Source organism: Morone saxatilis, unplaced genomic scaffold (assembly GCF_004916995.1).
Source record: "Morone saxatilis isolate NCDOM2014 unplaced genomic scaffold, NCSU_SB_2.0 Contig4, whole genome shotgun sequence".
In the NCBI taxonomy this organism is placed as follows: Eukaryota; Metazoa; Chordata; class Actinopteri; family Moronidae; genus Morone; species Morone saxatilis.
The window spans coordinates 18,447,705-18,460,792 of NW_023339984.1; the positions used below are offsets into that span (position 1 = coordinate 18,447,705).

Here is a 13,088-nt window from a genome sequence, read left to right on the forward strand (position 1 = left end):
AGGCCAGTGCTGTAGATACAGGTCAGATGTCAGTGCTGTAGATACAGGACAGATGTCAGTGCTGTAGATACAGGGCAGAGGTCAGTGCTGTAGATACAGGGCAGAGGTCAGTGCTTTAAAGCTTCAGAAATGCCATATTCTGTTCAAGAGCTTCACTATTGTGCAGTTTTGTCAGAACTTGAACGTTGTGATGAATTTGTCTGTGTGTTAGTGTTGAAGTCCCCGGTTAACGAGCTGAAGTGTCCCCGAGGCCTACGGGAGCCCGACTTCCTGAACCTGCTGAGGTCCACCTTCCCTCAGGTGACCGGACAGTTTGACGTCTTCACAGTCGACGCAACCAGGAAACTGACGCCACTGCAACTACAAACACTGACACCAGAAGAGATCCAAAGGTCCATCAAATCCACGGGGAAAGGAAGATCGGCTTTGTATATCCGAGCACAGGTAGATCCTCAAAGGGAAACCATTTACAGCATACTGAGCCCGCACCAGTGATCAATACACACATTATTAAAGCATTAATCAAACTAATAACTAACAGCAGTCAAACAAATGATCAGACTTTAGCAGTTAGCTAAACGTGGACATTTTGAGCATTCAGCTACTAAAGGTTGAGAATTAACTCCCGTGATCAACTGTTGATTTCTTCCAGAGAGCAGAGAAATCGCTGATCAACACGGAGCAACCTCCTCCTCCAGAGAGCGAAGACGAAGCCACCAGTGACGCAGGAAACGCTGAGTGAGTCAAATGAAGACGGTGGACGGTGTCTTTAGGAGCTGGGTGTTAATAATACAACCTTATATAGTTTAAAGATAGATGTTCCCAATGTGTTAATCTTTAAGCATCCTCAGTTTCACATTCTGATTGTGTCAAAGATGAAGATACATTTAAATAATTCAGCTGCTTATTTTCTGTCTTCAGTTCTGTGGACACCAACAGAGTCAATCGTCTGTCCAACAACTCGAGACGGCAACAACAGATTGAAACAGCGGAGGACGGAGAACAACGCGGATTATCGGATGACTTTAGCGCCCTTTCTCCTGCTGAGAGCGACGGGGACAACGAAGAAGACGAAGAGGAAGAGGAAGAGGTGGAGAAAGATGGCAGAGATGACGACTGGAAACCAGACAGGAAAGAGGAAGGGCTGAGTGACGGCGAAGCTGAAGCGAACTCATCGAAGACGGCGAGGAGAAGGAGGCGAGTTGATCATTCAGGTGTAAAAACAAAAAGAAGGAAGCAGATGCAGTCGTCTCTGAAGGCGGCGACCGATGGCGGCGACGCTCCGTCCTGTAAAGTCTGCGGAGCGCTGCACAGGTCAAAGACCATGCTGATTAAACATGCCTTGAGTCACGTGGACGACTCAGAGCGGCGTTGTGGAGTGTGTGGAGAACATTCAGAGTCTGCTGAGGAGCTGGGGAGCCATCTCGAAAGTCACCAGAAAACTCACAGCTGCAACATCTGTGGAAAGTCTTTCCTCACTGTTGGCAGCCTAGAGAGACACGCTACTCTGCACACAGGAGAGAAACCGTACAAATGTGACATCTGCCATAAAGCGTATGCACATAAGGCAGGTTTAAGGAACCACGGGTGGGAACATGTGGAGGATAAACCCCACAAATGTGACCTCTGTAGTCGGTCTTTTGCTTTCAAACAGCAGCTGAGGGTTCACAGCAGCACCCACACAGGTGAGAAGCCGTATCGCTGCGACGTGTGCGGGAAATGTGTCGCTGACTTGCGAGCTTTATCCCGACACAAATTGGGTCACATAGGGGAAAAACGTTATGCCTGTCAGGTCTGTGGGAAGAGATTTTTAATTCCAGCCAAAGTGAAAGAACATGCGAAAATTCACACAACCCGAGACCGAACGTACCTCTGCGACGTTTGCTGCAAAATGTTTCACACACGAGGTCAGCTGAAGGTTCACATGAAAACACACAGCGAGGAGAAGATCATGTGCAGCGAATGCGGCAAAGGTTTGTCGGGTCGAGGAGCTCTGAGGAGACACATGATGATCCACACTGGGGAGAGACCGTACGAGTGCTCGAAGTGCGGGCGAACCTTTAACACTCAGAGTATTCTCAGAGAACATCTGAAAACACACTCTGACGTCAAACAGTTTGTCTGCGGGGTTTGTGGGAAAGCGTGCGCTCGCAAATATTATCTGACTGTCCACATGAGGACCCACAACGGAGAGAAACCGTACCAGTGCAGCCTCTGCGACAAAGCCTTCACTCAGAGCCACTGTCTGAAAACACACATGAGGAGCCACCAAGGGAAAGAGACGTCAGAACTGGATGGACTGAAGTCCTGAAAGGGTCTGTTCCTTTTCTACATAAAGAAAACTGAACGTGTTCCCTAAAGCTCGATGTGCCGAGTGTCTCGTTAATAACGGAGCAATCAAACAGCGTGGCACTAAGTGTTCACTGTAGCTTCATCAGGTCTGTGCTGATAAAGTAAAACTATCTGCACCAGAGAACTTCAGTGTGTCTCTGCAGTGTGACTGTCGACTGTACAGGACGGACACAGCGAGGGCAGATTGTCACTAGTTAATCAATCAGATATTTGTACTGCGAGTGAGAGCTGATAATGTTAATGTCCCGATCTGATCTCAACAATCTGTATCCCCACCGATCAGGGCGTTCTTTATTTGATTGGTGTCGGCTACTTTGAGCTCTACTGATCCGATTTTTTGTTTTCCGTCAGCTGTTTTTACTCTGGAAGCTTTTATGTGCCTCTGCTCGGAGAGATCTGACAGAACCAGACTCGACAGGCCACTGAAAGAGCAACAAAACCCAATAAATAAAAATAATTAATTGATGTAATCGGCTCAACAGATGTTCAAATAATGAAAATAAAGCGTCAGCCATAAAGCGTGTAGACAAGCTCAGGTTGCAGTATATTAATTACTGAACTAAAAGCCTCGGGGAGAGTCAGCGAGTGGACGACTGCTGTATAATTACAGCTTCAATAAACAGTGAGAGTCGGTATGTGACAAAGAATAGAAACTAAAGACGTGAACGTGGACAGAAAGGTTGATTGTTAGTGTCTGTTACACAGCTGTTACATTATCATCCCGTTGTGTCGTGATGCAACTGCGTTTCTGTGGTTTATTGTATGTTAAATGTTTTTTCTACTGAATGAAATCATTGACTCATCGTTGTTTGTTTGTTGGTCAAATATTAATGAAGTAAATATTCTAAATGCCTCAAAGTTTGATGTTTATTGGACCACTTTGGTGTGAGTTAATAAAATGTGACTATAAACTGAGCTGAATTACACATATTGTTATAATAAAGGTGGAAAAGCAGCTCCTGTTAATGATCCTGTAACAGATTTGTTATATAATCCAACATTAAACATTATAACTCAGTAAAGCATGGGGAGACCTTTGTACGTTGCACCAGAACATAAAACTATAGTTTGATATAAATAAAATATTCAATTCACATTATTTAACGTTTTTATACTTAACATGTAAAGTTATACTTTGGAATTACTAAAGTTTAAATGTATTACATTGTTTAAGTGATATATATGTCAGCCATTAATAGTAATAATATTACTTTACACAGTAACTAAAGGTGTAATTAGTTACATTACTTTTGTTGTCTTCTGATCTGAAATCCAACAATTAAATTTACACTATTGATTCATTTTTATGATCGTGGAGGAAATATTACATTACTTTGATTTTAACAAAGAAAACTGGATTTAATCCTCATAAATCTTTAGTTGGGATTATTATTAAGGTAATTATAACTAGTAATGTAACTAGTTACTGTTGGCAGGGAGGAATAAGTAAAGCAATCAAGAGTATTGAGTAACTTTATCGTCAATAGGTCAAAATATTGATAAATGTGGCTGAATTAAAGCCAGAAGTACGGAAGCCCATTACTGCCAATGTAACAGAGAGAAAGTAAATCATTAAAATAAACTTTAAATATTTTGACTTAATATCTCACAAATATTGACTTTGTGTTATTAAGTCAATATTTTGTAAAAGTTTTTTTTTTTCACATTTGCAGAAATGAGCTTCCGTACAAGCAGCGACAGAATAATTTCGAATAAACTATAAATTACTTTAATTTGTAACTCCATACTCCGTTGGTTCCAGAGAGAAACGTTCCTCTTTGGTTCATGTTTCCAGTCGGACATCATTTCTGTCTGCACCGTCTCCAAACATTCCCGCGTATTTCTGCCGGTAACAACACTTCCGTGCGGTGATGATGCTGCACCGGAGCCGGTGACAACAACATGGAGGCTGACACCGGGGCCGGCAGCGTGTCCACGGCCGAGATGCTGAGAGGAGTCGTGGCCGAGAAGCTGACCGCCGCCGCGCTGGAGATCTTAGCGGTGGTGGAGAGAACCGTGGCCGGGTACGAGGAGGAGGCTGCGGGGCTGAGGCTGGAGGTCGACCGGCAGAGGAGACAGCTGGAGGCTCTGCTGTCCATCTCCGCGGAGATCAAACTGGAGGCAGCAGGTCGGTGTCCGGGTGAATGTCTGCAGGGAGCACCGCGATGTGTCCTCTCCGCAGGGAGAACCGGAAAGACGAACCCGGTTTAGAAAAACGTTAATTAAATGTTTTTTTGCTAATGTTAAAACTCACCGACATCTACGGGCTCGGTATAAGAACTGTTAATGTCACTCATAAATTCGGCCAACATTCAAACTCACTGTCTGCTTTAAAACGTAAAATAAACGGTACAAAGTCCTCATGACCGCGTTTAAACTGGACAAATTCAGCGGTAGAAAGTGAATTTACTCAAGTGCAGTTTTGAATGGAAAACCTGGAAATTCAATAGATTAATTTTCCAGTAATGGAAAGACATGGAAATGGATTAAAATGACCAAATATCCTGTAAATAATATATGTTGTGTTTGATCCTGTGCTTACGACCTCTGATTAAATTACATATTATATCAATAACAGTAAAGCAACAACTGATGAGCTGTAAACAGTGAACTCAATAACAGTTTGTATAAAACCAGAGATTTTGATGAATTTTTAGCATATTATTTCCTGTGAATATTGATCAGAGATGAGTTTTACTGATATTATTAGTTTAATAATAACTTAATAGGATTATTTCTTGCCAGATTCAGTGTTTTATTAGTTCTTTTGGTACTTTGTTTTAAAGCAGGACGATGAGTTAAAGGCCTACTGTGTGGATTTTTAAAGGTTTCTAACATGCTTTAAAATCAAAAAGTCCTCGCGACCCCTTGTGGGCCTCCTGAATATTTGTATTTATGTGATTCAGCAGCAGATTTCTGATCACGATCTCGTTTTCATTGATCAACCCTGCTGTCTGTCTCTGATCCAGATGACCAGTTTCCTGTCTGTGAGCCGGCGGCGGGAGGAAGAGCTGAACTCCCCGAAGAGGAACAGCGGCACAAACAGGAGCCGAGTACGTTTGTTTTTATTTATTGAAGAATCAAACCTTCACCTCCTGTATGGCATTAAACAGGTAGTTCTGACCCTGTTGCCCCGCTATGTGTCCAGGTGTGGAAGACAGCGGGAGTCTGGGCCTCGTCTGCTCCACTGTGGAACGGATGGAGGAGGATGAAGAGGATGAAGAGGAGCATCCGGAACATCTCACAGAACCAGATTGTGAAGAATCATTAAGGTTAGAAGTCATCAGTCACACTACACGTGTCATAAACCTCAGAGATTGGCATCCATCACCCAAACAAACCAACACAAATATACAGAACTTCCTGTGTTGTGTTTGTTCAGAAGTTATCAAGACTCGTTAGAGCTGGTTTATAATCAGAGTTCTCCTGGAAACTTATAGACTAGTTTTACTTTCATCCAAACACCCGGAAATTCATTAAAGTTACCAAATACCCTGGAAACGTTTTAATTGTACTTTGGTCTTTCTCTTTTGGTCTCGCCTTCGAGCCACCTGGAGTCGCAGTGTAACAGTGAACTGCAGGGCCAGATAGCACCACCTAGTGGTGATCTCAGTGATTACACAATTAAAAAGTAAACAAAATTATTACATTTATTCTTATGTCATCAATCAGAACACAATAAACTCAGGTACAGGTAGTGTGGCTCCAACGTGTGTTGACAAAGAAAACTCCTGACAAATAATAAAGAGTGGGAACTGGAACTGTTGTCATAGCAACGCGTTATTGAGCCCCAACCGAGTTTGGTGTATTGAGTCGTTGATTGATCATGGCGAAGAGTTTTGGTGTCAAACGCCCAAATCAGCAACCACACAGCGAGACTGAATCCTGAAGACAGCCGGAGGTATCTGAACACAGCATCATGTCTTCCTTTCTTCAGGTTTTTGACTTCCACAGTTCAGTCTGACAGGAGGAGTGCTGACGGACCTGCGATCAGGGAATCAGAGGACCACATAGACCTCAGGATCCGCATCCTGCAGGACTGTCAGATCAAAGTGCTCTCACCCCACGGTAAATTTAATCAGTCGGTCGGTAAAACTTTCCCAAGAATTGAACCAGTGTTGTCAGCTGGTGGTCTTTAGTAACGGCCGAGCTAACCGAAAGCTGTCTTTGTGTTTCAGCGTTTACGAAGTTCCCACTTCTGGAGCTGCAGTGTCCTCGTGGGCTGCAGGAGGCAGACTTCCTGGACCTGCTGAGGTCCACCTTCCCTCAACTGGCTGCTCAGGAAACTTTTGACCTCTTCTTAACTGACAAAATGAAGAAACTACACCCGCTCAGAGTGGAGACTCTGACGCCAGAGGAGATCTGTAAGACCACTGGAAGTGCAACCCTCTACATCCGACTGAAGGTACTTTATCTGCTGCACCAGTTCAACCTCAGAGACGAGATCTGTTCTCTGCAGCCCTCAACTTCTGTCTTACTTTGACTTATTTGTTATAGGTCAAAATAACAAATATCCTTTTGTAAAGCGTCAGTATTTGGTTTGTTTTTGGTTGGAACTTGTTTTAGCTGCCTGAGGGAGTCCAGCCCCAAGAGAGAGAACCTCTGCACAGAGAAGATGCTGCTCCAGATTCTCCGTCCACAGATCAAACCGGACTGAACACAAGGTAAAAACACAAAGAGCTGCTTCTCTGTAGGAGAGAGAACAAGTGTATTCCTCTTCTAAACCTTTGTTATTGTCACCCAGAGTTCAGTCTGACAAGAGGAAGCCCAGCAGACGTCAGAGGAGTGAACCTCCGAACCTAATACATCTCAGGATCTGCATCCTGGAGGACTCTCGGATCAATAGGCTCTCAAACAAAGGTAAATGTACTCAGTCACTCTGTCTTGAGTTCTCCGATAAGAAGTTAAAGAGTAACTTCTGTAATTTTAAAGTTGGGATTTTTTTTCTTCCTGTGACTGATTAACGGCAGAATGCAGGAATCATTGGTGTATATGCTGCCTGTAAGGGCCACTTAATCCCCGTTACCTACAGTACTGTAGATAAACAAGTACCGTCATGTTTTCAGAATTTTGGCATCTACTTGGTACCAAAGTATCGGTTCACGTGACATCTGCACTTCAAAGCCCCAATAATGGTATTTTGGACCTTCCCTACTTGCTACTAACAGTACTTCAACCAAATATCTGTTGCTTTCTGTCACACTTCAGAGAGATCACTTAGATAAAGTATCAAACAGCTCTTAAGGTCCGGAGACATCGGGCCACCTGACTGCCTGAGCGTGTAGAATCCACGGCAGGGGTCACAGGTGAGAGACATCGCTCTGATTGCCTATTCAGCTGAAGTGAATCAGTGCACGAGATGAAAAACAGAAGCGAGCAAAGCAGCAAATGACTTCATCAAAAGGAAAAACGAAAGCTTCAACTTCATCTCATCTGATTATTCAAATTCACGGGTATTTAGACAACAAGAAGCTGTTTTACGAAACCGTCTGAGCGAGCGAACCAAAGGGCTGTTTTCTTATATCCGCTGTCTGAGGACTCCTGCTGTTCTTTCTCAATGAGGGATCCGGACTACCGCCACCTGCTGGTATGGAGACTTATTAACTCCTGTGCAGGCGAAGAACGTACATTATAGTTGTCCGTTCGCTGTAGTCAGTTCAGCGTGTTCTAGTATCACTGTTTGGCCGAGACGCAGGCGACGCAACTCCGCTTAAGTCGGCGCTAGTTCTTTGACGTTGATTTGGTGTGTTGGGGCCTTTAGGGACAGACGTACAACCCTCTCTTGAAAGAAGCCAACCCTTTCTGTGGCATCTGGCATTTAGCCAAATAAAAGTTTAAAAACTTGTAAGACTCAGAACCAGACTGCCTCGGCTTACTGAGACTAGAGTTTCTGAAGCAGATAAACTTGCACTCGTGTCTCTGTGTAAACTCAGTGATGCAGTAAACGGTTGGTGACCAGCAGCCACAACTGTGTCAAGAATTTAAACAGTATAATTTTTAATTTAGTTTTATTTGTAGAGTGCCAATTCATAACAGAAGTTCTAACAGGTCTAGACCGTACTCATTATAAAATTATTTGCAGAGACCCCAATAAATCCCACAATGAGCAAGACCTTGGAGACAGGGGCAAGGAAAAACTGCCTGTTAAAAGGCAGAAAACCTCAAGCAGACCCCGGCTCTATTTAATCAGTCGGTCGGTAAAACTTTCCCAAGAATTGAACCAGTGTTGTTAGCTGGTGGTCTTTAGTAACGGCTGAGCTAACTGAAAGCTGTCTTTGTGTTTCAGTGTATAAGAAGTTCCCGCTTCTGGAGCTGCAGTGTCCTCGTGGGATGCAGGAGGCGGACTTCCTGGACCTGCTGAGGTCCACCTTCCCTCAACTGGCTGCTCAGGAAACGTTTGACTTCTTCACATGTGGCAAAAAGAAGATACTGCAGCCGTTCACAGTGGAGGCTCTGACACCAGAGGAGATCTGTAAGACCACTGGACGTTCAACCATCTACATCCGACTGAAGGTACTTAAACCAGTTTAACCTCAGAGACAGGATCTGTTCTCTGCAGCACTCAACTTCTGTCTTAATACTCCAGAAAGGTCAAAATAACAAATATCCTTTGTAAAGTATTTGGTTTATTTTCGGTGGGAACTTGTTTTATTCGCCTAAGGAAGTCCAGCCCCAAGAGAGAGAACCTCTGCACAGAGAAGATGCTGCTCCAGATTCTCCGTCCACAGATCAAACTGGACTGAACACGAGGTAAAAACACAAAGAGCTGTTTTTCTGTAGGAGAGAGAACAAGTGTATTCCTCTTCTGATCCTTGATGTTATTGTCACCCAGAGTTCAGTCTGACAAGAAGAAGCCCAGCAGACGTCAGACAAGTGAACCTCTGAACCTAATAGATCTCAGGATCTGCATCCTGGAGGACTATCGGATTAATGTGCTCTCAAGAAACGGTAAATTTATAGTTCTGTATTCAGAATAATAAACCTTGTCTAAGAGGTGTTAGAGGCTCAACACTGTTAAACTCCTTGTCGTACGTTTTCAACATTTTTTTATGACTTTTATTTGAAACAGTGTTTTAATTGTACTTTTACTCAAGTATATTATCCGAATATTTCCTCCAGCACTGATCATGTCTGGTTTGGCTCATGAAGAGCAGGTTTGGGGAGTCTCACTGTTTTTAGGTATTTTATGTCACCCAGAATCTTTTTGGGTTGAAAAAAAAAAACATTCTCCAGACTGTTTTAGACTGTTAAAGAGGGCTATATCGGCTTTAGATGGTTTGAATACTGGAGAAAGTTTCCCTCTTGTGTTTCAGTGTATAAGATGTATAAGCTTCGCAAGCTGCAGTGTCCTCATGGCCTGCAGGAGGCGGACTTTATGGACCTGCTGAGGTCCACCTTCCCTCAGCTGGCTGGCCAGGAAACTTTTGACTTCTTCTTAACTGACAAAACGAAGAGACTACAGCCGCTCAGAGCGGAGGCTCTGACACCGGAGGAGATCTACAGAAGCATCAGGCTGAATGGATCGGGAAACTCAGCCCTCTACATCCGCCTGAAGGTCTGATTTCTGACATTATCTACTGCACATTCACAGGAAATCCTTTGATACTAGCAGGTACTTCTGTGCAGTTAAAGAGGATGTCGCTGCTTTTTGCTGGAAATATGATTTGGATATAAAACTCTTTCAGGCACAAGAGGAAGTCCAGACCAGTGAAGAAGAACTTCATCGCGCTGTTAAAGTTTCTTCATCCACTTCTAAACTAAGCAGGCTGAACACAACAAGGTAAATCAGACTATTTCACAGGAACCCAAAATGTTTGTTTTCTGTATCTGACTTTCTGAGTATTAGTAAACCAGCTTGTTTTGGTTTTAGTTTAGTTATTTGTTCCGAGGCTGAGACAGAATGTTTTAAGTAAGTAAGTGTTTTTATTACATATATCTTAAGATATATGTCACCTATACGCCAGCATCTGTCCTAGCAATGGCAGAAAATTCATTTTCTAAGTATTTCTGGGCACTCATTTTGCATTTTTTCTCTCTCTTATGACGCTGCCTGAGCATTTCTGAGGGCAGATGTATTACAGACGTCTATGGCCTCACTGATTACTGTACAAAAGCACAACTTTAAGACCTTATTCAATGATTTTACAAAGGAAATATTGTCTGGTTTTCCCTCTGACACTCCCCTGGCTACCAGTGCAGGTATACTCTGCTAATAGGGCCGCAAAGTTAGCCAACTAAGTAACTAGCTAATGGCAGCTAGTACAACTAGCAGCAGCAGTTAGCCTTAGCTAAAAGTCCCCCACATTGTTCTCTATGAATGAAAAAAATGTTCAAGCTTTAAATCACATACTTAAATGTACTAAATGGTAAATTTATGTATTTTATTGTAGAGACGTATGCAGCCAAATAATTGATTCCTATAAGCTGGACTGTGCCAGTGATTTAAAGACATCAAATAAAAGCCTTTCAATGGTTCTGTCTATCTTTGTAACTCTCTGATTTTGTCCATCAGCTCAAGATCACAACATGAAGACCTGGAAACAGTGAAAGCTGAGGATGAAGATGGTGGAAGATCAGAGTCGGCCGTCAGTCGTCTCTGGTCTCTGCTGGTTCTCTCTGAGAGTGCAGCAGACGGAGGCGAGCTGAGCGATGATGACTGGAAGTCAGACAAAAGAGAGAAACATGTGAGGGAAAATGAACCTGAGAAGATGACGAGAAAGAGACGAGTCAAACAAATGAAGCAGTCGTCTACGAAGGCATCGACCGATAACGGTGACGCCTCTCTGTCCTGTAAAGTCTGTGGAACTTTGCGCGGGACTGCGAACATGTTGAATAAACACGCCTGGAGTCATGTGGACGATCCAAAGCGGCTTTGTGGAGTGTGTGGAGAACATTCAGAGTCTGAAGAGCAGCTGAGGAGTCATCTTCAAAGTCACCAGAAAACTCACAGCTGCAACATCTGCGGAAAGTCTTTTCTCTCCACCAACGGCCTCAACGGACACATCGCTCGACACACAGGAAAGAAACCATTCAGTTGTAAGGTCTGCCATAAAACGTTCGCTCAGAGTTGGGTGCTAAAGAATCACATGTGGGTCCATGTGAGTGATAAGCCAAACAAATGTGATTTTTGCCAAAAATCATTTACTTCAAAGATTGATCTCAGGCGTCACAGGTTGAGGCACACGGGCGAGCAACTGCACCACTGCAACTTGTGCGGTAAATCCTTACGCTGCCTTGACGCGTTATCCAAACACAAACAGAGTCACGCAGTCAGAGAAACAACGTTCACCTGTCAGATCTGCAGCAAAACGTTTAAAACACACCAGAAGTGTCAGGTCCACATGAAGGTCCACGCCAGGGAGAAACCTTACAAGTGCCCTGTCTGCTTCATGGCCTTCAGATTCAAACACTCTATGAAAAGACACATTAAGACTCACCGGGAGGGATCAGACCTCCGCAGGACTGAAGCTCCAGTTCAGGTTCTAGCTAACAGACTCAACGGCACTAAAAGTGTTGTTAAACGAGTCCGGTGATTTTTAGATTATTTTATCCACAAAGTGTTTTCTTGTTAAATATGTTGAAAAATGTTACAGAAAGCACGAAGCTCGCTATAATCTACATTATGGTTAATGTCAAGAAATCTCCAACAGTTCATTACTTCCTGTCTGCGTCTCTAAGCTCGGAGGAAGAAGATTCACACACAATACTTGTCAGAAGGTTAATTCACTGTTGGTCTTTTTTTAAGAATTTCATTTAAGAATGTTTGTGCAGTGTCTCACATTGTCACTTATTATCTACAGAAATTCAAGTTACCATGTCAAGCGCACAAAAATGTTCATTATTTTAATGGCAACAGAAATGTACAACGTCCTTTGATGGGAAACATCTAAAGTTAATGTCTAATTTTTATCTGTGTTTTTAAAATTACAGTTTTAGGGTTAAATTTGTAAGATTGTTTTTACAGTAAATTGTTAGATATTAGTTTCCTTTTTATGAGTGACATTGTGTCATTGAGTCCAGCACCCAGCCAATGTCTCTAAACACAGGAATAATACTCTGTGTGCAGAAGTTGTTTATTCTGAATATGTTTTGAATGCAGCATTGATTTGATTGTTGATGATTGTCTTGAGTTTTGTTTACCAGTAAACATTTCCAACTGCTTGTTTCTGTTGTTCTGTTGTTGTATCAGTGCCAGATAAATTAAATGTGTCAACAAATGCCAAGTGCCAGAGAAGAGGAAAATGCTGAATTTCTCAAAGAGGAAGTCTATAAGGTATGTAGGATTGTTGAAAATGATAGAAAATACATCATATAGACAGAATCGGACAATAGGTTCCCTTAACAAGAAAGTTATCTGTTAATGCATCTAAATAAACAATATTCACGATGAACTACACTGGATCAAACACAGCTTAACACACATCTGATATTATCTGGAGGGGAACAGAAAAGTAACATTTATGAGTCAACAACAGTCTTATTCTAGTCACCCAGACAGATTCACTGACTGTGTTCAGGTCCTGAGTAGAGAGAGTCTGACTGGACGTTGTTACTGGGAGGTGGAGAGGAGAGGGAGAGGAGTTAGTGTAGCAGTCGCATACAAGAATATCAGCAGAGCAGGGGGGTCAGATGAATGTGTGGATTTTAGATTATGACACAAACAGTTATAACTTTTGGTACAACAAAGTCCAAACTCCTGTCTCAGGTCCTCAGTCCTCCAGAGTTGGAGTGTACCT

At 42.9% G+C, this 13,088-nt stretch overlaps 2 protein-coding genes across 2 annotated transcripts in view; both read left to right on the forward strand.

Annotated features, from left to right (window-relative positions):
* Positions 1 to 3,205, forward strand: part of LOC118337965 (zinc finger protein 431-like) — a 9,801-nt gene extending 6,596 nt beyond the window's left edge. Inside the window, exons 7-9 of the mRNA XM_035675122.1 lie at positions 212 to 444; positions 653 to 738; positions 922 to 3,205. Coding sequence (XP_035531015.1) covers positions 212 to 444; positions 653 to 738; positions 922 to 2,311 — 1,709 coding nt within the window. The 3' untranslated portion in view covers positions 2,312 to 3,205. The remainder of the gene's footprint in view (positions 1 to 211; positions 445 to 652; positions 739 to 921) is intronic.
* Positions 3,206 to 4,176: 971 nt separating this feature from the next.
* On the forward strand, positions 4,177 to 12,757 carry LOC118337976. The gene is made up of 13 exons (XM_035675135.1): positions 4,177 to 4,480; positions 5,322 to 5,405; positions 5,501 to 5,624; positions 6,290 to 6,420; positions 6,531 to 6,757; positions 6,919 to 7,016; positions 7,097 to 7,212; positions 8,639 to 8,865; positions 9,014 to 9,102; positions 9,185 to 9,300; positions 9,666 to 9,907; positions 10,038 to 10,132; positions 10,865 to 12,757. The coding sequence occupies exons 1-13, from the start codon at positions 4,255 to 4,257 to the stop codon at positions 11,883 to 11,885; spliced, it is 2,796 nt and encodes a 931-aa protein (XP_035531028.1). The 5' UTR covers positions 4,177 to 4,254; the 3' UTR covers positions 11,886 to 12,757.
* Positions 12,758 to 13,088: the final 331 nt, after the last annotated feature.

Excerpts from the sequence above, each read along its gene's own strand:
- LOC118337976 (XM_035675135.1), top strand. The coding sequence starts at position 4,255 with ATGGAGGCTGACACCGGGGCCGGCAGCGTGTCCACGGCCGAGATGCTG. Across the intron at positions 7,017-7,096 it reads CAAACCGGACTGAACACAAG|AGTTCAGTCTGACAAGAGGA; the intron begins GTAAAAACACAA and ends ATTGTCACCCAG. Across the intron at positions 8,866-9,013 it reads CCATCTACATCCGACTGAAG|GAAGTCCAGCCCCAAGAGAG; the intron begins GTACTTAAACCA and ends TATTCGCCTAAG.